Source organism: Apostichopus japonicus, chromosome 6, assembly GCF_037975245.1.
Source record: "Apostichopus japonicus isolate 1M-3 chromosome 6, ASM3797524v1, whole genome shotgun sequence".
In the NCBI taxonomy this organism is placed as follows: Eukaryota; Metazoa; Echinodermata; class Holothuroidea; order Aspidochirotida; family Stichopodidae; genus Apostichopus; species Apostichopus japonicus.
The window spans coordinates 7,275,183-7,302,362 of NC_092566.1; the positions used below are offsets into that span (position 1 = coordinate 7,275,183).

Genomic DNA, 27,180 nt, shown 5'->3' on the forward strand with positions numbered 1-27,180 from the left:
TTAACTTTGGTTTTTACAGGGTTCTTTGAGCTGTCAGAGCCATCGTCAGACAGCCTGCTTCAATGTTCAGATCAATTGGTCCTAGAGAATATCCCGTTAGTCGAGGCATTTCTGTTTGCCATAGATGACATCAATCTACGAGAGGAGATCCTCCCGCAACTGAAACTCTCCGGGATTGCTTTTGATTCGTGCGGAAGTCCAGAAAGAGTCTTGAAGGAAGTAGGAAATCTAGTTACTGGCACGGTGGATTACCGTACCGCCTATGCTATCAACCAAATCAGCATTTCCGGCGTGGTAGGTGGCGCGACCAGCGACACCACGGACGCCCTAAGTTCTGTCCTCACTGCTCGAGGTATCAACCAGATCAGTTACGCTGCCACCGCTACCCAGTTCAGCGACGGCTCCAAGTATCCTTTCTTCCTAAGGACGGTACCGTCCGATCTGGACCAAGCCGTGGTCTTTGTCGATGTCCTCTCCGAATTCGGTTGGAGGTACGTCTCTGTGGTATTCTCGGATAATATCTACGGTAACGATTTGACCAGTGTGTTTCAGGAGAGTATGAAGGGGTCTGGTATATGCGTGGCTATGACTCTGGGAATCGACAGAACTTTCAATGAGAGCAGGTTTGACAACCTAGTCGCCACTCTTCAGAGTAACCCCAGCAGCAGAGTGGTCGTTCTCTTCACATCCGACGTGGACACACGATCGGTCCTGGAGGCAGCCGAACGTCGAAACGTCACGGACATCCAGTGGGTAGGCTCTGACACCTGGGGAAGTAGCAACTTCATCATTGCAAATGCCGGGAGGACGGCCCGTGGGGCCATCACTGTGCGTTTCAGGAGCGAGCCGATCATACCATTCTGGAACTATACCACAGGACTGTCCCCATACTCAAATTTTAGAAATCCTTGGTTTAGGCGCTTCTTCCAGGATTACAAAGAGTGCGATTTGTATGGACAGCCAATTGTATATGGCGTGTACTGTGGCTTCTTTGATAGCCTTCCTAGCTCATCTGTGGATAATCCCCAGGTTACTAGTGTCATCAATGCAGTTTATGCATTTGCACACGGTTTGGACAAGGCTTTGAAGGAACTCTGTCCAAATGTAACCAACCACCACATCTGCAGGGATCTTGAGAACCAGCCACAAGCATTGCATGAGATTCTTCAAAGTGTGAGTTTTCCGAGCGCCCAAGATCCAGAAACCCCTTTTAAATTTGACGAGAATGGTGATGCCATTGGAAAATACGACATCTTAAATTTGCAGCCAAAAAATGACTTATTGGCATATGGAAAGGTTTGTCCAGTAATTTTTTTTTCATTTTTTATTTCTTCATATGATGGGATATTCGGGAGGCAGACAATAAATTTTATATTTGACAAAAAAAAACGCTGCAAAGTTAGTTTAAAACCCCCATCTTCAATATCTTGTCCCTAACTTGAGATCATATGATTGATTGAATTAAGCCGATTTTGATCAGCTTTAATAATGTTAATCTCCAGAGAGTGAATCACAGTTGGTGGTCTGTGATGTCACCAGGGCATTGTATTCTTCTAAAGCTTCTTCTTGTAGATTTATGATTATCCGAAAAAAACCTGATACATTGAGCATGTTTTCTTGAATAGCTGTCAATATTCTTTGCTATTTTGCTCAAAATTTATTTTCTCTGTTCCTGTGTTTAATAATTACCCAGTCAGTTGTTAGCTGTTGTTCATTGTTCTGTGCCGTTAAAAAATATCTCATCAAATTGTTACTTTACTTTAGAAGCAATTTTTTCCTCTGTGGACAAGCAATGAAGTGTTATGGACAAGAATAAAGACATATTCAGGTGGTATGCCATGATTGCATCATTCAATCTTGCCATAGATGCATATTTACAAAATATCACAATAACAAGTCAAAATCATATCTTTTACAATACAAATGCTATGAGTTTTCAACTAAGAATGCAGAAAAATGTTGAGCAGTTTTGTTATGGCATGCACCTTCATGCTCTCTGGAAAATCCTTTTTAATTTGACTATGTGAATATTAGGGACAAGATGATGTAATATCAATATCATTCAGGTTTTTTTTTCGGGGGGGGGGGGACTGGGGGCAGGAAGGGGGACAAGGTGAGGACATTTAATTTAACAGCATAAGATAGTTCAACATTTAATTGCAGATCTAAGTTTCCTCCGTAGAATATTAATATTCTCACAGTTCCAATGTGCTACCAAGGCCGCCTGCAACATGGAGGCCATTGGCTCCCCCCCCCCCACCCCGCCCTTCAATTGAGTTCCTAGTACAGTGGGCAAAAAGTACCCAACATTTACGGTGGCAAGAAGTTCCTTTCCTCCAAAGACTTGAACTGAAAGTTTATGAGGTTAACCACAAGATATGAGTACTTGGCTCCAGAAAGGCCAGAAACTGTCCCACAAAAGTGCTTAATTGCAAGAGCTTCCGGACCCACACCTGCACCCCACACTGCCCGAGCGTGCTGCTCAGAAAGGACTACACAAGAGTCTGCCAACCGAACATTTCGCCCCTCCCACTGCCCTTTTCAAATGCAGGTGTCCCTGTGTGCTACAATGGGGTCATTATAAGAGGTCTCCAGGATTAACTTCATTTTCAAACCATGACTGGGAAAAAATGTAGCACTCACGTCTCGTTCCTATCTACAATATAATTGTTTGAAACCGGTGGTTCAAACAGTTTCAAAATGCATCCCAGAAAGTGTTGTAGTTTAAGCTAAGGTTAAATCAGCTTTTTGTGACATAATCAACTTTAAAGTTAGTGGCAGACGAGAATGTCTGCAAAATTAATTGCCAAATTAAAATTCTTTTTTAGATATTTCCAGTAGGGCTTGTACAGACGAATATGTACAAAAGGATTGTTTAAGATATTTCCAGTCGGGCTTGTACATACGAAATAATGTGCCCTCAATTCCAATGTCGAAGGGTGAAGGTGAAATTTTTTTCCTAAAAAATTTCATAAAAATAAAAGGAGTGCTTCTTTGGATTATGGTGTAATCAAAATGACTCTTCTATGTTGTTCCTCTCTGCACCTTTTATGTACAGATTGGTTCTTGGGATAGTGGCAGCCTGACCCTTAACTTGGAGGAAGCATCCCTCGCAAGAGAAGGGATGGACACCAGCAGCGATTGCTTGGGTAGATGTTCCGAATGTGCGCCCCCAGAGGTAGCGTTTGTATCTTTGGACGGTGTCATCCAGATAGCCGGTCTAGCCGAGGTCCACAATGCTGGCGACCATGTCGGCGACTGCTCCTCGTTGAAAAATTCGGGCGTCTTAGACGTGGAGGCGTTCATGTTCGCCATCGACGTGATTAACGCAGACGGTTCGATCTTACCAGGGTTACAACTGGGAGCAAAGATATTCGACAGTTGTCAAAGCGGTGTGAGAAGTATCAGGGAGATTGCGTCCTTTTACGGTGGCACCGGGGTGTTCTCTAACAGAACGAATTGGCAGTTTAACGGTGGACTCATCGGTGGAGCCACACCGTCGGTCACAGAGCTGAGTTACCATGTTGCTCAGCAGTATAAGCAACCCCACGTTAGTATTAATGTAGTGTCAGTGTATCATTTTTTCGATCCACAAGATGTACTTATTCGTGAAAAACTTAAGACATTTTTTACGGGAGATTTTTCTCTTGTGGGTTCGGTGGAAAGGAAACTGAAACTTAAAGCTCTCTCATCTGAAAATCCGCCCTTAAGTAAGACTGCCGTTCATTTTTTCGCCACTGGCCACTTCTTCACCTTTCAAGGTTACAAACTTGTCTGGAACATTAGCCTGTGAATTATGCATTCAATTCGCCAAGCCTAGCAAAGGAAACGAGCGCGGAAAAGTGTGCTCCTCAGCTCAAATTTCCCCCGACCTACCGTGAGAGCCTATGCAAATGTCAGAGGCAGGTAAACTGTTCTGGCAGTGGTATTATAGGGTGCATTTTCAACTGTCAATATACAAAGGACCAGCAGAGAATTAAAAACAATAGAAGAAAATGTTGATGTTTCATCATAATTTGAATGATGTAGACCCAGAATACACTATTATAAACAGACCACAGAAAAATTAGACAACAGATTTTGTGGACCATACATTCTTCCATAGCGATACAGTCAGTGGCGGAGCTAGGGGTATTGGTCAGGGGGGCGACAATGGTCTGTAGGGGCGCTTTCGACACTATCTTAGCGGAGCCCCACCACAGGTCGGCGCGGAGCGTACAGAAATGTTTTGAGTAAAGATTCTCCCTAGATTGCCGGAAGTGACCCTTTCCGGGCCTTGCTAATTTGCAGATAAACGAAGAATAAATAGGTTTCATCGCCAACAAAATGTGACAAATGTCAACAGGTAGATAGAGCCCAATAAAAAAGTCAATAATCGCGAATAAGTAAAAAGTGGTAAAAAGCTGAAAAGGGCGCCAGCAGTCCATTTGAGTCCATCGGGGGGGGGGGACTGGATACAGTCGACTGTTGTAAAAGTTGCAAGTGTGGCATCGGCCAGCTGGTACAATCTATTGGCTTGATAGCTTAGGTCTCTCATCCAGAAGTAATATGATAAAAATATTGTTTTATTTTATGATCTGGTTATTGTTTTTCTTTGATTCTCCCTTATCTTTCAGGTTTCTTACAGTTTTAGCTCCAATCTTGAGGATGCTGATTATCTCATCAAGACCACGCCTACCATAGACTCAGTCGTCCAGGCAGTCCTAGATGTACTCAAGTATTTTAACTGGTCAGCTGTTTCAGTGGTGGCAGATTCTGGGGATGAATCACAAATGCTCCGTGAGTGAATTATATATAGCTGTTTCTCAAGAATCATAACAGTACAAATCACAGAAATTACCACAAAAAAAAGTATTTATCTATAATAATTGTAACAAGGCTAATTAGTAAGGTAGCAAAAACAGTGATAATAGCAAATACCTATAAACAACAACAGAGAAACAACAATATCAACAAATAACAGTACTTAACAAAGTGAACAGCCTGCAGTAACGATAACTGCAAGTACTATTTTAATTGATATTATCCAAACTATCTGAATCTCAGGAACAAAAGAAATATGCATAATTTGTAATGATCGTGGGTTGTGAAATTATCAAGTCGACATCTTGAAACTATCAAAGTTTGATTTTGCTCTGAGACTGAAAGGCGTCCATTGCTTTTTCGCTGCTTATTTTCACTTCTCTATTCTTTCTTTCATTCTTGGTTATGTAGTGTACAATGCTTTCCTCGAATCGTCGAGCGACTTATGTTTGGATACCACATCGACATTTACCACCGACAGTCTCAGCCAAGTCATTTCCTCCGTTGGCGATACCAGAGTGGTGGTGATGTTTGCATCAGCTCGAGTCATAAACTTGATTACCAAGACAGCTCAGGCCCCTCATAAGACATTTGTTTTCGCTGGTGTCGCCACGGCCGATGCCATCCAACCTTCGGAAGCTATCGTCGGCTCGTTAGTCTTGTCGTTCTCTCAGAGAGCTTCAAACTTTGAACGTTTCCTGCAGGACTTAAGTCCCACGAAGGCATCGGACAACCCTTGGCGACAGGAGTACCTCAGCCACCAGCTTCAGTGCAATGCTGGAGAAGTCACAGAGTACAGCCAAGACTGCATGGACTCGGACCGTCTGGGCAGCGTCAGTGGAGAGGACGTCGTGAATGCCAGACGGATCATGGATGGTGTGTTTGCCCTCGCAACCAGCATCCATAGCATTCAGCAGGAGAAATGTGGCTCGGGTATCAGAGGACTCTGTCCAGATTTCCTGGTAACAGATGTCGAAGACTTCCGGCTCGCCGCAGTGGATGTGAGCCTCACCAATGAGAACGGAGAACAAGTAATATTCCAAAATGGACAGCAACTCCTTACCATTTCTGTCTGGAACATCCAGTCACCTTCAGGGAATAGTCCAGTCAAGGTAAGTTCATTATGTTCACGGATAATTTTCTTTAATTCTTTCGGGGGTTGGGGGCAAGAGTGAATGTGAATCGGGCAGGCGGAGGATGGGGGGGGAAGGGATTTTAATGTACCAGAAAAGAGCTATGGGCATGTGTACCATTAACATTTGAAAATGCTCCCTTTAATACCATCAGTGCTATAACAGTTTATGTGCCTCAAGCATTATATTTAGGCTCTCGCAGTAGATCAGGGGAAATTTGAGCTGCAAAAGTGACTTTTCCATGCTGGTTCCCTTTGCTTAGCTTGGCGAAGTGATTACGTAACACACAGCCTCATGTTCCAGACCAATAACCTTGAAAAGTGGCCATTGGCGATAAATTGAACGACAGTCTTACTAAAGGGTGGATTTTCAAATGACAGGTTTTTTAGATTTTGTACAAATTTCTGCTATTTTGGGGAAACAATATGGAAAAGCATAATATGCAGGACGTTTGCAACTTAACCACCATGTAGACTTGACTGCCAAAGAGGGATTTAATCTGGTCAGGCACAAACTTGATGGAAGTCTTCGTGGGATATATGACTTTTGTTTAAAAGGGGTGCGGGGGGAGGGGGGCAGGCACCAAGTAACCTCCAAACTTCCATTGAGCAGTGGATCCTTTTTTTGCATTGCACCTCTATTTGAATGGGTTTGGACAAAATCTGCACTTATTAACTGCAATTTTGTTTGACATTCCTTAACAAAAGTCATCTGCTTATTATTTACCTTTGTCAGACAAAAGGGCCCTGTTTCAAGAACAAAAGGGCCCTGTTTCAAGAACGAAAGGGCCATATTAATTACAAAAAAATTGAAACTGGGTTCTTTCCATTATAAATAGAAATGGGCACCTGTAATCGAAATAAGGGCATATTGTGAGTGCCCCAGCACAGTTTTTCCCTAGACATATGCATTGACACACAAACCTGGCTACTAAATGGTTGCAAGACTCTTGTTTTTTGTCCAGGAACATATAGTTTGTAGTGTATCCATGGGACCGTGCATTAATAACGTGAATAGCATGAATATGAATATCGTGCACTCAATTAGTGGTTTAGTGAATAATGGTAAACTGTCGAGAGACTTTAGAGGCAGTATTTTTATCGTTACCTTTTTATATACAGGCGCCTATCCAGGGGGGTGGCATTGGGGGTGCGTGCCCCCGGAGTAAGAAAATGAGGAGAGAAAAAAAAGAGAGAAGAAAAAGGGGAAAAATGAGGGGGAAAAAAGAGGGGAGGAAGGAGAGGAAGGAAGGATAAAGAAAAAGAAGAAAGAGAGAAAAAGGAGAAAAAGAGGGAGTAGAAGAAAATCGCCGAGACACCGGGAAGAGAAAGAGGAACTGTGACATAACTACAGCGCTGATCCCCTATTATATACACAGGGTAGCCAGTGACGGATTGAGGATTTCGGAAGGGGCGTGCACCACCCAACCCTACTCCTTACACCAACAACTCCATTTTTGACGTTTCCATTTCTCCTCTCTTACTAATGTATTAATATATATACTAAATATAGTCTATCATAATGAGTGTGTAAATATATATAAATATATGTGACAGTGTCTGTTAACAGTGTTTCCATATTCTTAGTGTTACAGTACCTTCATAACCTTTAGCCTATTTCTATATGTAAATTCTGCCCTCTTTATTGCTTTGTCTTCTCATATACTCATTTTTAAACTTCATTACCTATCTATTCAAGAGTGATTTTGTATCCGAGAATATCAAGAAATGTAAGGACCTTCACAGTCAGGGTTATTTTTTTATCCTTATATCAAGGTTCCGTGAAAACTGCAATTAGAAGAAATCAAACCACCAAAAAATTCTATGCCTCCTCTTTGTAGCTAATTGGCACGTTCACATATATATCTATATATATTTACAAATATTTAAATACAAATATATATAAATATATTTTTTATATATATTTATATATATTTTCTTACTCATTTATAGATAGCAGACTTGGATGGTATGCCTCCATCTTTGATAGGCATGCCTCAATTCTTTGATGAAGATGGTAACCTCGGGATGATCAAATCACCTTGCCCAGCAAAAAGCACTACGACCAATCCGACCAGTGACCAAACAACCGATGCTAGCCAGCAGAGCCTTGCAACAGACTCAACCGATGCTAGCCAGCAGAGCCTTGCAACAGACTCAACCGATGCTGGCCAGCAGAGCCTTGCGGCAGTCTCAACCGATGCTGGCCAGCAGAGCCTTGCGACAGACTCAACCGATGCTGACCATCAGAGCCCTGCGACAGACTCAGCCGGTGCTGGCCAGCAGAGCCTTGCGACAGACTCAACTGATGCTGGCCATCAGAGCCCTGCGACAGACTCAGCCGGTGCTGGCCAGCAGAGCCTTGCGACAGACTCAACCGATGCTGGCCAGCAGAGCCAGAAGCCAGACTCAGCCGGTGCTGGCCAGCAGAGCCAGAAGCAAGAGCCAGAAGATCCATGGTTTATTCTCGCTCTGATCCTTAGTGGTTTGGGTGTCCTCTTTACTCTCTTGGTGTTAGGGGTCTACGTCTTAAACTCGGACACCAACTACGCTCAGTTTCAATCGTCGTTCCTCGTCTACACTCTCCTGGTTTCGTTGCTGCTGATGTTCTCGCAGACCATCTTATTCCGTCTGGAAGTCCACCCGGCAGTCTGCGCCCTAAGGAGGATCGTGCCGGGGACATCCTTCTCCCTGGCTTTCGTCTGCATCTTCCTCATGTCAGGGAGGTACTTCAGGATCCTGAAGAAGGAACAGAGAATCTCGGGCCTAGGAGCAAAGTATATCGACAACAGGAGCCAAATGATTGCATTTCTGTGCGTCTTCCCGATGGAGTGCATCATCCTCTTACAGTGGCTACTCTACGAACCCCCCTCCGTCGACGAATCGCCCGAAGATGGAGAAAATCGGTGGTTACATTGCGTATTCATCGACAGAAACTTCCCAATCTCCTTCATTTTCATTTACTTGCTCATGATTGGCAGCACTGCTGTATCGACGTTGGCATTACGACGGAGCAGGGTCTACTTTACATTCGAGCTCAGTAGCACCATCATCTGCTGCATCTGTAAGTAGTATACTAAGGATTTTTTACCCTTCTTTTTATCTCTTTTGTTTTTGATTTTCATTTAGAGAGATCCCTCCCATGTGATGCACACGAGGATAAAAACAAAATGTGAGAGAACTGCAAATGGTCAAGTTTAACAGGGAAAAAAAAGGGGAAAAAAAGAGAAAAAGGCTGTAAATATGAACATTTCATTGCTGTGTGTGTGCTCAGTCTCCTTATTGCAGCAAATTAATACTTTGCTGTAATACTTTATAAACAGAATTTCTCTGGGTAAACTCAGTGTTACTGCACGCAGAGTATAGTTAATGTGGGAGTCACATATCTGAAAGCCAAATACAAAACTCAAATGATCTTCATAGCTGACAGATCGATTGCTGTATGGGTTTTACACATCCAATTTTAACCCTCCATTGACATGTGGTTATATGCTTGCTTTAAATTATTTCTTGACCCGGTCCAGTGGAGAAGCTAGGCGTATTGGTCAGGGTGGCAAGAATGGTCTGTAGGGGCACTTTCGACACTATCTAAGCGGAGGGCCACCGCAGGTTGCTGCGGAGTTTACAGAAAATGTTTGAGTAAAGATACTCCCTAGATGGCTGGAAATCACCCTTGCTAATTTGCAGATGATGTGACAAATTTCAATAGGTAGATGAGAGCCCAATTAAAAAGTCAATAATCGCGAATAAGTAAAAAGTGGTAAAGCTGAAAAGGGCACCAGCAGTCCATTTGAGCCCGTCAGAGGACGCATCCGCCCCCCTGACTGACCCGGTCAAGTCCTCATGTCAAGATCACAACCAAGGCATATCATATTTCAAGTACGGACAAATCAAATCCAACTGAAAAAAAAACAAGCTTTGAACCTTCTTTTTTTTCTTTTTTCTTCGATGTGTCTTTTTCTTTTATGAAAGCAAATTTTTGTTCCTCTAGAAAATTGAATACATTAATAATTATTTGTTCACGACTCTATACAGTGTCCGTCATTCTGGGTGTAGCCTGGACCATCTGCGGGTTTTTGCTGACTGCCCGCGTCTACGTGCTGGTGACGGGTTTCCTTGGGATCCTCCAAGGGTACATCATACTCCTCACCATCTTACCAATAATCGTGAGAGGGCTTTTCAAAGATGAAGAACCATTCGATGCAACGGGCTTCACAGATGCGAGTAGCGTCGCAGACGGGACTGACGGTAAGATCATCGACAGACTTTGTAAAAAGAATGGCTCCATTCCAGTGACATGGAGGGCATTGTGTTCAAGTGGTTAAGGAAGTGGACTGGTCATCTAAGGATTACAGGTTCGAGCCCTGGCCAGATCATTGTGTTATAGTATGTCCTTGAGCAAGGCACTTTACCTCGATTGCCTCTCTTCACCCAGGTGTATAAATGGGGACTTGCGAGGTAACTTGTAAATATAGTTGCGTGCGCCGGTTGTGGCTGCACCCTATGGGGAGTACCTCGGGGGACACGTGGTTGTGGTGCACTGTGGTGCCCCAAGAGAGATTGATTTAATGGGAACACTTTGGTGTTACAAGTCACCAATGACCAAGGCTAAGTTGTCAAAGCGTTACGATCTCAATATACTAGCAGCGCTATATTAGTATCTAATATGTATGTATAATGGTCTGTAGGGGCGGAGAGAGCCCATACATCTGCAATATCCCCCCAAAATGGGTTCTCACCACCACCAACCAAAAAACGGTCTGAAATTTTGGCTTGTGTTTAAGCAGTAGCCATCTTCAAAAAATTGTGTCTTTCTGCCCCCTCTCAGCAGCCACCACCTTGAAACTTTTATCTAAATTGCATCATTGCTACATATCTTGATCAACTCTATTCCCAATTGTCTTAGAATTTCATCTACAAAAGTTTGTTCAAATCTCCATGGCAAGTTTTACTACATGTTCGGTCCTTTTCCCTATTTCGGTCGCAGGTTTTACAAATCCAGTTTCTGTTTATGAGTCACCATACGACAGCCCTCCGCTCGACAAATGGAAACAGGAGAAAAAGATGCAGGAATTTGCAGTCGGTGGCAAAGAAGATGAGAGCCCAATGTAATTATGAAACTGAGGGGAAAGTCCCAAAGTGGAGTTTTGATTACTTCTTTTTGATTATGATGATTTTAATATGATTATTTTTAAGGTTGACATTGTGTTGTTTACTGTTGATGAGCCAAACTATCACCTGCTGGAGAAATAAATTTACTCCACTAGTCTGAAGTAATTGTGGGCAGGAGAAACAAAGTTTTGTAAAAAACTCAAAACTGCCCCTTTAGACATAAGAAGTGCCCCTTATTTTTGTTTTTTCCATTGTTTGTACAGAAAGTTTTATCATGGTTTATGGAAAGATAAAAAAACTTCCTATGAATAAAAAAATGAAATGAATTTGTCATTTTAGTCCAATCAAAACACTTTTCTTGTTTTTTTGCTTTTTTTAAGACTTTTATTGTACATTTTACCTCAGATATGGTACGACTACAGAGTTCCAACGGCATGATTCTTTCTGATATTTTTGGGGTGAGGATGTTGTGAGGAGAAAGAAATTAATTTGAAACATCATATAAGAAAACACAATGATGCAATGCTAGCATAATGATCCATAGCAAAAACACAATTACGATACCGTTTTGCTGTCGTAACATGTATAATTCAAAATAAACTTTCTTTTATACATAATTAATTGGTACAATTTGCTCGGTATTCAAAGTCTCAATGGTTTTAATGTCAAATTTTTGCAATTCTGGCAGCTTTTCATTGCTCCTAAGTGTCAGCAATCAGTGTTATTGTTGGTTTTTTACTTTTGTCTTTTTTCTAACATGAATTCACATTCTTAACTGAACGATTTTCCTCGGTGATCATGTCTTTAATCAATTTTTATGTAACATTGCTCTTTCCATTATGCAAGATATGATCTTTGACATATTTGGTTTTGTAAACCACTAAAATGACAAGAAACTTATTTTTTTATGATTTTAATTGCTGCGGAATATTTTTTTTAAATATATATGTATATATTTGTTATATATTGGGATGTCTGGGATGGTTGATATTTTCAGTGCTTTCTCGACTGCTTTTATTATAACGTATGTAGGCAACCTTGGTAGCATCATGTTTATGTCTTTGAGATTGTCTGCACACGAACTAAAAGTGAGTAACAGTACTAATTTGAATAAATATATATTCAGAATATAAATTGATCAGGTGTCCCATTGTTTTTCTTGTCTACGTTGCATGTGTATATATATATAAATATATATATATATATATATATATTATTAGAGAAAACCAGAGAAATAAGATATGACTCATAATTGACAAATAAGGAGTAAGTTTTAGAAAATATATGGGAATTTTCGGTCCCCCTGGGACCTTCGTCAGCAATACTTGGCAGTCGAATGAGAAGTACAAAATGTGACACAATGGAAGTATGACGCTAGATAAGTGTAAGTTGCAATGATGGAATTAAAACCAAATAAACCATGACTATACAGGAAGCGGATTAAGAAGCAAAGAACGGATTACATATGCTTGTATTATATATATATATATATATATATGTATGGCTCTGCTAGATACTGCACCATATTTGTAATGTACATCCACTCAAGAAGGTTCAAGGATGATAGTGCTCCAGGCAGCGTATTTTAGACGTGACACGTCTGTCATCTGTTATGGCAATTTACCTACATGGTTTCAATTTTAGGTGGATTGAAGGTGATTCAAAGCATTGTAATATCTCATTGGTGAAATAGCACAAGAATAATGATAGAAAACAGAACTTTACAATATCACAGAGCCGTTACATACCACTTAAATAGCCGGTCATCGAATACACTGGTTGTTTTTCAGTAGCATTTGAACATGGGAGGTTCGTAAATCAAAGTTTTTGGATTCTTTTAACCTGGAATGCAGACAATTGGGTCAACTGCAATAAGCTATAGGCGGCAATACCAAAGTTATTAGGTAGTCTTCCGACAGCACAAAAGGTTTTTTTTTTATGTGGCATATATCACAGGAAAAATCTTTCATATATTCTAGTTTGATATCAATGACGTATCTTCTCTGTGCTTCAAAATTTGGATCGACAATTTTTTTCCCATTTGCAATGTTGTTAAATTATCATGTAGGCCTCACATACTGATAATTGTTAGAGGGTGATGGAACGTTTAGTTTAGGCCTTAGATAATTGCCGAAACTTGTAACGTTTGTTGCACAGATGATCAAATTTCCCCTATCATTCTAAAAATGACTTGAAATGAAGATACGTTCACTGGTCTTTCATAAGTCTTTCATATATTACGAAATGTGAACTTAGGGCTGTCAGCAGATACCTTCCCGTGATTGCTTACATTTTGTTAAGACTGGGCAGTTTTCGAGTAACGACAGTCGAGTTCGGTCAGCGGAAGTCCGCGGCGGGTTTTACATGTTAAAACAATAGGAAGTTCTAGTTAAAACATCAACGAATCTGATTATCATAGGTTTGGTTGCAAGTGCAACTTCTAGTACAGTAAACATAATCCGTGTCAGATGTGTAAGAGCGCCACGTTGCCTCGAATGCCACATATTTTTCGAGGGGCAGGCTTAATAACCGTATTATAAAACTTATTCATTCCAAATGAAACGGTAAACTCATGGAGCGGTAATAAATAAATATCAAGCATATGACCATTTCTATGTCATACTTTGGTTTTTGCTGCTGTGAAAACCAAAGAAATTTAACTTGATCCAGACAGCCAAGACAAGCTTGAAAAATATTTGAAATGAACATCATAGAACCGATTAGCGGAACATGCTCGTCTTGTCCCGACGTACTGTAGCCTACTCGATTCCCATGCCACGTGGTAGTCTTTATTAAATTTTGTACTATCGAGTGGCAACGCAAGAGCAAGATTATCTACATTGGATCGCGTTTGATCAACAACCTAGGGTAACCGATTGTGAGTGTTTTCACTGCCTTATCGACGAGGGTATTGGTATTGCTGCAAGTTAACGTTCTTAAACTGCTAGGATTTACCCCTAACCTTCCTCAAAGTTAGGACAGATAGTTGGCAGACGTAGCTAATGTCTAATAGTTAGGTCCTTCAAGTTATAACTATAAGCCTAGGTTAGGGTCGTTTGGCCAAGTTTAATTTGTAGTTACCAAAGAACTATTTCTAGTATGAGTGTGACTGATTATGATCGTGTTTCGTGGTAGTATGGCTGAACAAAGGTCAATCTGTGAAGTTGTTATGCATTTACATTTTTCATAATTGCGTTACAATTCTTGTTTGAATGGAACAGAAAAGTCGATCAAATAGCAAATGATAGTAACGAGCAAAGAAAATGGGACTCCTAATCTAGGGAACATGAGTGAACAAAAATTTATTCTTTGAAGCCAAAAAATGTGTGATAAAAAATACTTGTAGGTAACTGCAAGGTAACCTAGTTACATTTCACTTAGTGCAACACATGGTGCTTTATATATGAAATAGATGCTGGGAAATTAGTCAATGTTCTGGTGTTCATTTATCTGGGAGTTGTGAGTGAACTTTAATATGTAGGCTAGTTGTAAATAATCACAGCCTATAGGTACAAGCAGTCTATATGAATGGGAGGCCAAAAAGGTAAAATTGAAATTACAGACTTTCTTGAAATAGGGAGAGCCCATGACATAAAGTTAATAAATTCCTCAGACATTACAGAGGACATTTTTTATCTGGGGATGGTACATTAAATCCAGCTATGTCTGATCACCTTACCCTTATCTGATTGCTGACTAATGTACCCACAGAACTGGGCAATCTTGCAGGTCACTGGACCATGTTTCTATCGAGAGACTTTAACGTAATAAAGCCTGGGTTGCCAATGCTGACAATTTAATAGTGTTGTTCAGTGCAAAGTTCATGAATAAAGTGTACTGTATGAATTTTAAACATGAAATTGTTTAGCCCATAACCAATTGTTCTATGAAGGATTGTTCTATGAAGAAAGCATATTTGCACAGTACGTATACTTGAAACAGTTTTAGCATGAATTATTATTCAACTGACTGAATATCTACAGTACTTGATACCCCTAAAACTACATTAGTAGATAACCAGTGGCTTCAGTATGAACATTCTTCCTGTTTCGATTACGAGCAAACTTTGATCAGTGACATATGATGTGTGTTTACTGCATAGTTGTCTTGTTTACTTAATGACAAATAATCTTTTGATAGTCTTTGGATATTGAAGACTTATAGAGACTGCAACTTCTGTTTCAATGTATATTTAGAGGGGTGCCCCCCTCCCCCCACCCCGCCGTCCCTCCCGAAATTGTTACAGGCTTCCCGCATGAGTGGATAGAAGCAAATATAAAAAGGAAACCCAAACAGCTAGGTGAGAGAAGTTATTAGGGATTTGGTAGGAGCAGATAGAGACATATATTAAAGAGTAATTTACATGAAACTGTTTTCATTTGAGAAGCTTAGACACTATGATACCACTGATTATGTCCTATATGTATGAATTTATGTATGTATTTTAGATCCTCGCGAAGAAGCCATCATTGGCTTATCAAATTAGCCGCAAGCTGACCGAAGTCAGTCTCTTACATTCATATTTAACGTTAATGATTATGAATTGTCAATTGTCAACAACTCTGTATCTGGACGACATACATTAATCTTTGGAGTGACTCGAATTCGGGACCTTATGATTGAAAGGCACCGGTGTTAACAACTGAGCTAACACTCCTCAACACTATAACAACCCATATCACACAACCACAACACTCCCAAAACACTCCTAAGAATTTAAGACATATAGAACAGCTACATTATTCTGATCGATCATTTCTTTTGGGCTACTAATTGATAACGAATATAAATTAAGTCAAATCATTAGGTGATTAAGGATAAGTGTGATAGCTATCAAGGGCGGCAGAAGCACTTTTAATCTGGGGGGGCACCGATGTCGAAGGGCACTTTGCAGAAATTTGATTGGACTGATGCAGCCTGATATTTAGTACCCTTTATAACTCTTATTGTATTATCTTATTTGCGTATACATATCACTCCTTCAACGCCCCCCCCCTTCTCTGCAGTGGCGGAGCTAGGGGTATTGGTCAGGGGGTGAAAATGGTCTGTAGGCCAGGGGCGCTTTCGACACTATCTAAGCGGAGCGCCACCACGGGTTGGCGCAGAGCCTACAGAAATTTTTTGAGTAAGATACTCCCTAGATCGCCCTTGCTAATTTGCAGATAAACGAAGAATAAATAGGTGTCATCGCCATTTTGTCAGAAAATTACACCAACAAAATGTGACAAATGTCAATAGGTATTTGAGAGCGCAATAAATAAAATCAATAATCGCGAATAAGTTAAAAGTGGTAAAAAGCTGAAAAGGGCGATAGCAGTCATTTTTGAGTTCGTCAGGGGGGCATCCGCCCCTCTGACTGTATGGACGCTCCGCCACTGCCCCATCCCACCCTCAAGGAAAAAATGCATACTAGCACTGCAATATCCAATGTGCACATTGGAAACAAGGAACAAGTTTTCTTTCGAGACAAAATGAGGTGAAATCATTATAATGTCCAAGTCCATGCACACGCGATCGATACATGCATGAAAGCAAATGAAATATGTCAAATACGAAAGGATGGGGTAGGTTATGGGATATTAAAATAAACTCATGATTCATAGTAGGCTTTAAATGGCTTCTGCTTATTACAAAGTCACAATGTAATATAGCAATGTATTTTTGGAAATGTATTAGGATATTTTTGACAAATTGAATATGCATAATGGCACTCACCAGAATGTTAGAAGCCTTGTGGTAGTAAACATTTGAGTTTGGCCCACAGAAATTCATTAATACTTCTAAGTTAGGATTAGATCTCTTACTGAAATATCGCTGACCTAATAAGGTGATTAAGAGTACAATTTTTTATGTAGAAAAAGGGCACATTTTTAACCTGAGGAAAAGTGGGGGGGCACGTGGCCCCCCGGTTCTGCCGCCCTTGATAGCTATAGGCTTTCACCAGCTAGGTTACCAGGTAAATTTTTTTTGTTTTGTTAAGTTGAGACATTCCCGACTATCATTATAACCAGTACATATGATTTGAAACAAAGTTGTTTTTTTGACAGACTTGGTCGGAATGGGGGAAGACAAGAATTTGTGGGTGAAATTAAGATGCTATATTTTGAATATTAAAGTCCAACATTCCACAGTTAGCTCTAATTTGCAATTTGTTCAAACACTTTTGAGTTGTGGACACATTCCCAACCATTTCCAGCGCTCCCTCCATTTAGCTTCTGTAATGACCAATGGACTAAATTGGTATTTATACAGTAACTTTGCTTCTGTTTAGACAGTGATTCAGATTAAGATAAATGGACACTGGCCTATTTATATAGGCCTATTAGCTAAAGCAAATATTAAAACAGACGGAGCTAATCTGTCATAAAATGCTTGCATGTAAAACGCTCGACTGTATTGGTTTAACACGGTTGAGTTGATATTTTATCACACAACACTGACTTTACTAGTGTGGTGAATGACAGTATAAACAGAATGGATATTCCACATACACACAAGGGGTGAAATATACCACATAATTAAAGCTCCAGTTTGCATTGAAATGTATCAGTCTTGTAATGACGATCCAGGGACATTTGGTAAGGCCAAAATTATCTGTTATTTAAGTCAATATGTGCCATAATTTGCAGGGAGTGGTGGAAATTTTTCATCTGCCTTTCTAAAAATCAAGAAATAATTAAGGTTCTGCATAGGATATATAAGTATTACATTTTCAAGGTTGTGGCAATAAACTAGACAAATTGCTTCCATGGAACACTGAAACTTGTTACACTTTTGTTTCTTTTAATATTCTAGCTAATAACATACATAGTTTCAACTTTTCCAATTTTGCTATCTTAATTGATTGCTGGGATCACCATCGCAGTAGTCTAGGATAAGGACCTTATACGTAATTCATCGATTTGTGAATGAATTCTGAATATCCGCGTCTGAAATTAACCTAGCAACAAGATGGGTTTTCCTAAATGTTTACATTGCAAATTAATAACAGTTAATTAATGACCAGAGAAGGTATGTGAAGCAACTAGCTAGTAAAAGCAACTCACTTTTTTTTTGCTTTGAAGATTCTTCTGGCTTCTGCTAACTAATGCTAAGTCTATGACTACCTCTTCATGCTAATATATATGTATATATCAGGGATGTAAGTCTTCCGTATTTTTACGGAAATCCGGTTTTCTTTTATTATATATGTATATATTTGGGAAGTATAGATAGGCCTAGTGGTATTGTATGTTTAATTTTAAGGTGCTTAGATGCAAACTGGTACTAATTTTTGCGACATTTAAAAGAAAATTTAAATTAAACGGTTTTCCTTTAGGTAGGTCAGTTTCCATTATAAACAATTTTTTAGGTGGACCCAGATATTTTGTGGGGTGGGGGCCGGTATATTTATGACAGGTATGCATGCACCCCCCCTTCCCCCTCCTCCACAGTATAACTTTGCACAAATAATATTCCACCCTTTCTAGTTTCTAATCAATAAAGCACAGTAAGAGGAGACAAGTTCTTCATGATAATCTCCATTACATAAATGTTGATGAGTGACGAGCTCTGTTTCTAGGCGACAAGTTTAAATGAGCAAGTCTTTCTGGCCACAAACCATGTCAGTATGATATCTTATTGTAGATTTACCACCTTTTAAGCTAGTGCCTGGTGTTCATAAATTGAAATCTGGACAAATCTCTCATTAACTCCAGTTTGTCAATTATTCTCTGCCCTGCAGTGGTCACCAAGTTTTCTTGATAGCACTGACAATTTTCCTGCTAATGGCAGTAATAAACTTTTGATATATTTATTCCAAGTACATGCACAAGTGTTCCTTTTGCTTTGATAGACAATTACATGTTGTCTGTAAGTTGCACAATTTTAGCGGGGGGAAGTTGATTGATAACGCCAGCAGAGATATTGTGGACATAAAAACTCGACCTTTGGAATCAGATTGTTTTTCTAGGACTTTGCAACCGAGTTGCATGATTAATCAGACATTATGACTATTCAATGGGAAGGTTCGAAGATCGTATATACGCCCAAAGATTATAGCATTCCAGATAATTCATTATATCTGTGCTAACATTGAACGTAATTGTTGACCGTAGGTGGTAACATTATCTACAAGGATACGGATAAAAAATTTGGCCAGTGTGTCTCTCTCTCCTTTGTGATATTTTGTTCAATTTATTTCAAACATCACAGATACCATTTTTTAATTATTACTACATTGGAAAACCTCTCCAGTAACCTACAACGCTTGGACTATTTCTGGCCAGCAGAGAGAAGACCAATGTACTAACTGGGATGTATATGAGAACAGTGAAGTGTGGAATACTCACATGAATTTATGTTAACATTGCACATCTACGAGGAAGCCATAAATCATAAAGATATCACGTTTTTCCAATGCTCTGGAAGATGGAGCATTTATTGAACTCCCGTGCCTTGGCTGTGACAGCATTTCTCATTTTTAATCTTTTCTTGTCAGGTAGGTTTTCATGTTTTTTTTTCAGAGATTTTGTTTAATTAATTTAAACTTTGTCAATTGTAAACAACGAAATACCATACATGTGCCATTGTGTCCTGGAAATATTTTCATGAAATAGAAGGTATTATTTTTTGCACTTTAATGAAGAGGTAATTGTCTTTTCTATAGCCATACTCCTCCCCCCCCAGTCCCCTACCCCTCATTTGGGCATGCCACCCTTTAATGACATCGATTAACATTACGTATAATGAAGAGTGTTAAGCTTTTGAAGTCATTACTTGGAGAATATTACTGAAGTTTTAACATTTCTTTATTTTTTTTACAAATCATCATATGAGAAATTGATACAGTGCTGATTCATACAGTGGCACATAAGATGGTCCACTTCCACCCTCCACCCCCAGATTTTCTAATAGTTAGTTATATTGTTTGTCTACCCCTTCCTCCCCATTCCCTTGAAATATATTAATACCCTACCACCTGAAGCTAAATGAGTCAAACAAAATCTTTGTTGCTATATTGCTAACCAGAAGTTAGTTACATACATCATAAACACCATGTATGTCACATACTCAGCCTTATAGACAAGAAAGAATGGCTGATGAGTCTAGGATTACCTTACATTCTCATACATATATATATATATATATACATATATATATATATATATATATATAGAGTGGTCAAAAGTATTTCCAAAACATTAAGAATGAGTTGCAAATGTTGACAATTATCAATTATGCTTTCCAACATATCGATCTTAGTGACAAGTAAGAGTGGATACTTAAGAATGTCCAAACATGTCATCTTCAAGCCACTTGGATGTGATTGTGGTTTTTTTTCTCACACCCTCTCCCCCCCCATATTTCCTTAATTTCACTGCATTGAACATTTTCTTTTATACACAAGGATTCTGATGAATTTGTTGATTATAAAATGTTAAAGACTTTAATGTGACCTTTTGAAAGCTAGAAGAAAGAAAGGGAAAATAAAAGGCCCTCATCTCCTGGTGCCAAATCAGCCACTTGACACAACATTTAAATCCATGATGTCTTTCTGTTACGAAGTCAGATACAGGTTGTAGTTTGTTCTTTAGGTTTTGTAGTCGCAGTGGGAAACTAATCAGCAAACGAGAAAGTAGACGAAAGGGCAGTTAAATGCAGAATGAAATATAGTAGAACTTTCCTTGTAATTACATGAAAATATACCCAAAAAAACACGTACAGGTACTTACAAACTTAAGCTAACGCGGGCAGAGGTAGGGTCAGGTCGTGGTGTAGGAGTTGGTCCGGCCACTAGTTACGAGACGGGATGGTGCAGTTAAGCCGTTTTCTGCAGGTAAATATGGAAGAAAGTACAGGTATCAGCGGATTAAAGACTGCCTCCTGAATTACGATAGAGACGCCGGTGCTGGGCAGAGTTACAGGAAACGGAATAGCGTTGTGACAATAATTAGATAAAAATGCAGGCAGGATCACATGTTAAGGCAAGAAGGAATGTTTGAGACAGCAACAGCCAAGGATCAGAGAGGCTGCGTGGAACTGTCCGTTATATAGGAATGACTTAAGTCTCAGCCGACAGTAACCCTACCTTGGTAATCAGTATGGTGAAGCTTGACCATCTGAAGGAATCCAGACCAGCAACATACTAAGCATTGTAAACAGGGTATACAGACAAAAGGAAATTGAATTTTTTCAGAACAATTCCATACAATAACAATTTTTCCCCCCATTGTTTTTGGCTGTATAGAGAATTATTCATTTTTAGTAGGGCCAACTTTATCATTAACGTTGAAGAAGAAGTTTGGGTTTAACTCCTCCTTTTATTATCTTTAGAGGAAATAAATAGGACTCTATGCAAAACCATAAATATGATCATATTTTGAAATGAAAATATATATTTTATTTTATCAGTTGCAAAAATATAAAACAGCAAAGAACTAAGCAGTGGGAATTCATACATGAATTACTGTTCATTTTGTTGAAGATGAATTCAATTTTTAATATTGATCTCATAATTTTCCCACCATCATGATGCAGTTATTATGGCATTATTAAGCAGCGGCTGATCCGCACAAAGTTCTCCGAAAGGAGGCCCGGGAGACTGACAGAGTATCGGTACATATCCTTAATTTCTACCGAAAATGGTGGTGCATTTAATAGGAAAATAAGAGATGCTCTGCATGTTAATTTGATACTGAAATGTCTGCTGCTTAATTTCTAGTGCAAACATTTCAGAAGAGAGGGCAGCTTAGGCCCCTTCCTTGGATTTGGCCCAGATGGAATCATTAACATCAAGCATTGTTCCAACAATTAATTTAACCATGCTTTGTGTTTTGCTCATACTTTTTGCATTATAGTCAAGTCATATTTGTGATTTCTTCCTTATTTTAAATTCTCTTTCAGTTATAAATGGCCAAAGTAATCCAGTATTTTCCGCGGATTCAGATGATATTCTTGAGTATGAATCAATATCCGAAGGTTTAGTTGTAGGTGATTACATAGGTGAGTGACATTTTTGACAGCATCTCAATCTGTGGGGAGGGGGAAGAGGGGGGTGGAGGTAGGTCATAGACTTTGAGGCACAGCTAGTGGAACTTATGTGACTTTGACTAGAGGGACAAAATACAGAGTTTATCCTTGAAAACTTTCTCACCAAATGGATCCTCGGTGCACAGTACTTTCGAAAATTACTTTTCCGAAAATTGCAATTGTTTGTTGACTTTTTGTCATAACCTTTCAACAACAATGCCCTTTTTTATTAAAATTTTTCTTTATCATAACAAGGTCCTTTTTTAAAAACAAAAGGGCACAATTTAATAACAAAAAATGGTACTTTTTGTGTTGGAAGAAAAATAGGCACCTTGATGGGGGAGGTCGTACATCATTGTTATTTATGGAACTCAAAATAAACATGGCTAGTACCGGGCCAAACGTACATGCTTATCTATACCCATGGACAAGATTGAGGAGCACAGGTTTGCAGAGGGTAAAGTTGTCTCCAAAATCTAAATGTTCCAAAACTATGCTGAGCAACAGATCCCACACTTCAAAATGAGTGTTGATGAAAAAAATTAGATTTTTGTAGCTCCTCTTGCTCCTTTCCATGCCCCATCCCGGCGCCGGCAAATTCATGTCATTTCCTTTTGTGAGCATATATTGATCAATTGAGTTATTTATCTTTCAATATGCACATTGGTATCCAATTGTTAATCACAAATAATCATTAATTTCTTAATCTTTTTTTCAGTTATCATATTTACAAGCCAAAGTGCACCCCACATGCACGTGCACATAGATTTCCTATGCATTGGGAAGTTTGGAACCAAACTAAAAACAATTGTGCAGATAGTCTGTTGGGGAATGATTATTTTTATTATTATTATTATTATTATTATTATTATTATTATTATTAATATTAATATTATTATTATTAATATTATTATTATTATTATTATTTGTGTTCTGACCAATCTATATATTAACCTGAAAACTAATGTCTGGATGACTTCTATTAAACTAAATTAATGATAATGATGATGATGATGATATGTTGGCTCTTCAGTCCTGCAAGCCCACATTTCGTGTGTTCATGTGTTATAAGTTCTAATAACTCAAACTGTTAGTGTTTCTTTAAATGATATGCAAACATTAGGGCACCCATGAAAGACATCCAACAAGTTAATTACTTGAAGCTATTATATGTTTATTTTTTCTGTATTGACTTTTGTATTGCTTCTTGTGGCAGAGATCCAATGGTCATCTTGATGCTAATTATACTATAAGTATTATGCAAAAATTCCATACCTACTCTCAGAGATAAACCTCAGATGTTTATTAGTTTTGCAGAAATTATTCAACCAGTACTGTTTAAAACCGAAATTTTTAATGGTCGATAATGTAGGAAATTTATTAATTTTGTTTTAGTAAAAAAAAAAAAAATCGTGCATCATAATGGTTAACCTAATTACCTCCTTTTGGCTCATAAATTCTCTAACATGCAAAAGAGAATCTTTTAGCTATATTAAACAAACCACTGTTTGGCAAATTTGAGTCATGCAAGGATTTTGCATAAATTGTGTTACAGGAGAAATAATTGCAACTGATCAAGATGCTGGTGATACTCTAACCTACGGAATAGAAGTAGCTAAGCCCCAGTACCTTAGCAGCGGGAGGGGAGATGCCTCAGAGTTCCTGAGAGTGGAGTCGAATAATAATAGGGGACAGGTGTACGTCAAAAAGACATTCGACAGGGAGGTCAGTATGAAGTGAATGATGGTCAAGCCTGCCTATAGAAAAATGGTCCGAGGTCCTCTAATTCACTTGAGCATTAATAATTTGTTACTTGATAGCATAAACTACCCCAAGTACTGCCATCAGGATTCATCCTTGAGCAAACTACCCCAAGTACTGCCATCAGGATTCATCCTTGAGCACACCTAATTAATTGACCAGCCACCTTATGATTATAAACACAAGTGCTCTAATGGCCAGCACTAATTTCCTGTGTGAAGACAAATTTGGATTGACCACTGAAATGGTACACTGTGCGTTACCAATGAATTTGTGCAGAGGAGCATTCAGTATGACTAGCATAACCAACTCAGGTATATTTTAAATCTCCCTGTTTTTTGGCCAAAAACATGGGACTTGTGTGGTATTTGCTATAGGCAGGGAAGGTCGTAATGTGTGTTTTTTGTTCATTCATTGTTAATTTTATGATAGGCTATGATGTACATATATACACATGTGTGAAATTTCTGCATAGACATTTTCTCTCTCTGCCATTTTGAAATGAGAATTCTGTGAACATGACTGCCTTATAATTGACCTAGAAATAACTGTATGATCTAAAGATTAGACAAACTTAAAGTGAAGTTTGATAATTGATTCTTTCGAATCACTATGCATGCACAAAGGAATTGCATGAGAGGGCATCTCTGATTAGAGTCTCATTCTTTACAGCAAGTGTTACTATCTGTATTCCCTAGGGTAGGGTGAAATCTTATTAATGGTTGGGCGGGCACATCATTTCTTTTGTGCAATATATAAATCACCAAATTCACGCTTTGCACAGACTATGACACTATTTAAAATTGGAGATATTGAACGGAACAACACAAGCGGCTTAACGAACTTTTAGGAGTTTAGTAATTATATCTACTCCTTAGCCTTTGCAGGAGACTTGACAATCATATCTATAATTCCCACTAGGAGGGAAAGCAATTATGCCAGCTTCTCTCAACAAGCATTTAAAATGTACAGGTGCGAAAACAGTTATGTCTACTCCTATCTTTAGCCAATGTGTTCTTCACACAATTACCAAAACATCTGAAACTATGCACTCAACTATTGCCTGCAAATCCATACTACAGTGAGAATATACCTTAAGAAGAGAATACAGGGCTGATGAAACACTAGTCAGTCTCCTTCTCATCTCCTTCTCCTTCCCCTTCCCCTTCTCCTTCTCCTTCTCCTTCTCCTTCTCCTCCTTCTCCTCCTTCTCCTTCTCCTTCTTCTCCTCCTTCTCCTTCACCTTCTCCTTCTCCTCCTCCTTCTCCTTCTCCTCCTTCTCCTTCACCTTCTCCTTCTCCTTCCATACCCCTTCTCCTTCTCCTCCTACTTCCCCTTCCCCTTCTCCTTCCCCTCCTCCTCCTCTTCCAGAGGGTTAAATCTTCCCAATACATCCGTGAGGCACTATACCTCTACTAGTGGAATATCAGTTCTCTCTTATATTTTGATCATGTAATTCTTTTCAGCAATACAATGAACTTGCAGCAGCATGGACAGTTACTGATGGATCTGTACTTGTTGTGGTAAGTGTTTAATGATTATGAATATGTTTTGGGAAATTCCATTTTAACTTGCTGAATTCTTTTCCCCTTTGTGTGATATTTGAGTATGAGTTCATACTTTTTATCCTAAACTTTAGGACTTCATTACAAGGTAAATTTTTGGTATCAGTTTATGCTATGTTTAAGTATAAAACCCTTCACTTCAAGGTGAGTGTATTTGTGGTATAAGGTCATGCGATGTTTGCGTATATTGCAGTTTGAAGTTCATACTCCCCATCCTAAACTCTGAACCTTCATTTGCAAGGTATATTTGTAGTATCAGACTATGTTATACTTGAGTATGCGGCAGATTTTAAGTTCTTGCCTCCCTTCTTAAACTTGAATCCCTTCACTACAAGGGTCAGGGTATTTGTGGTATTCAGTTTCTATATTTGTGTATGATGTAATAAGCTTTGTGTACCTGCTCCCCATCCTTATATTATATCATTCATTGCAAGGTGTTTTTTTGTGGTATTGGTATAGCCTATGCAATTGAGTATGAGGTAGTATTAAGTTACATACTTCCTTTATATAGTTAAAAATTTCACTGCTTGCTGTATTTTGGTACATATATATGTGTGATATTGATAACATGTTAATTCATATACACACCCATCTTTAACAATTTAAGTCTATACACTATGCAGATAAATTGTTGGTATCAGTTAACATGTAATTTTGATGTTGAGTATGAGGAAGGTTTAAGTTCATATTTCCCATACTAAACATTAAGCCTTCATTGTGCAAGGTATATTTGTGGTATCAGTTTATGCTGTGTTTGAGTATAAGGAAGTTTTAACTAGGCACTCGCAGACTCCTTCAGTTTTATCCCTGTTCAGTCATTTATGTCCCCCCCCCCCCGGACTTTTCAATTTGGATTTATGCCCCTGCTTTAATGCATGGTCCATATCAGTACAGTACAGAGTGTTAACTCAGTGGTTGACGCCGGTACCTTCCAATCATAAGGACCCCAGTTCCAGTCACTCCAAGATTAATGTATGTCGTCCAGTTACAGAGTTGTTGCCAATTCATAATCATGGACGTTAAATATGAATCTAAGAGACTGACTTCAGTCTGCTTGCAGGAGGATCTAAAGTACATACATACATTAGTACTGTGACTTCGATTATTTTAAATTAACCTTGATCAAGCCAAGCCTCTCTTCAACCCTTTGCCCCTGGACCCCATCAGGGGCCCTATGACGGCCCCTGGACCCCACCTTTTAAGTCACCTGGCCTGATCAAGCCAAGCTTTTCTTCATCCATGTAGAAAACACCTCCTGTACTGATGTTCGTAACAGATATCAACGACAATGATCCATATTTTGAAAATTTGCCAACCAGATTGGAGCCATCTCTCCAAGAGGTAATTTCATTTTCTGTGACTAAATTCTTTTAAATAATTTCCAGTTATGATGAATGATATTTCTTCTACTAAAAGTTTAACGGTTGGTGACTTTAGGGCAGATTTGAGTCTTGAGATTTCATACTATAAACACAATTTAAACGTGGTATATATAGAAGTACAACCTAGCGTGATAGCATGCAGTGTTTTTCATATATATATATGCCAACAACATATCGTAATTAATTTTGTGCCTGAAGAGACCCTTATTTAGGCTACTATGAGGTCAGCTCGTCAGTCAGTTTAATCTTTTTGTTAATCCTTTGGTTTACAAATTTTAAGTACTGAATCATATTGTTCTTTAAATTTATCATGATAATTTACAACTATAGAGCACTGCCCTTGGATGACTATCTATCTAATACTGTTGTCCTTCACAATTTTTTTCATGAATTTGGATAAACATCATTTGGGGTC

The 27,180-nt window shown here is 39.0% G+C and overlaps 2 protein-coding genes across 2 annotated transcripts in view; both read left to right on the forward strand.

Annotated features, from left to right (window-relative positions):
• LOC139968836 (uncharacterized) overlaps nt 1-12,185 on the forward strand; it is a 31,313-nt gene extending 19,128 nt beyond the window's left edge. Inside the window, exons 12-18 of the mRNA XM_071973339.1 lie at nt 20-1,296; nt 3,059-3,550; nt 4,617-4,779; nt 5,215-5,915; nt 7,889-8,999; nt 9,971-10,183; nt 10,923-12,185. Of these exons, the coding sequence (XP_071829440.1) occupies nt 20-1,296; nt 3,059-3,550; nt 4,617-4,779; nt 5,215-5,915; nt 7,889-8,999; nt 9,971-10,183; nt 10,923-11,047 (4,082 nt within the window). The 3' untranslated portion in view covers nt 11,048-12,185. The remainder of the gene's footprint in view (nt 1-19; nt 1,297-3,058; nt 3,551-4,616; nt 4,780-5,214; nt 5,916-7,888; nt 9,000-9,970; nt 10,184-10,922) is intronic.
• A 6,853-nt stretch (nt 12,186-19,038) lies between these two features.
• Nucleotides 19,039-27,180, forward strand: part of LOC139968837 (cadherin-23-like) — a 48,564-nt gene continuing 40,422 nt past the window's right edge. The window contains exons 1-5 of the mRNA XM_071973340.1: nt 19,039-19,526; nt 21,932-22,030; nt 23,613-23,782; nt 25,285-25,341; nt 26,629-26,724. Coding sequence (XP_071829441.1) covers nt 19,445-19,526; nt 21,932-22,030; nt 23,613-23,782; nt 25,285-25,341; nt 26,629-26,724 — 504 coding nt within the window. The 5' untranslated portion in view covers nt 19,039-19,444. The remainder of the gene's footprint in view (nt 19,527-21,931; nt 22,031-23,612; nt 23,783-25,284; nt 25,342-26,628; nt 26,725-27,180) is intronic.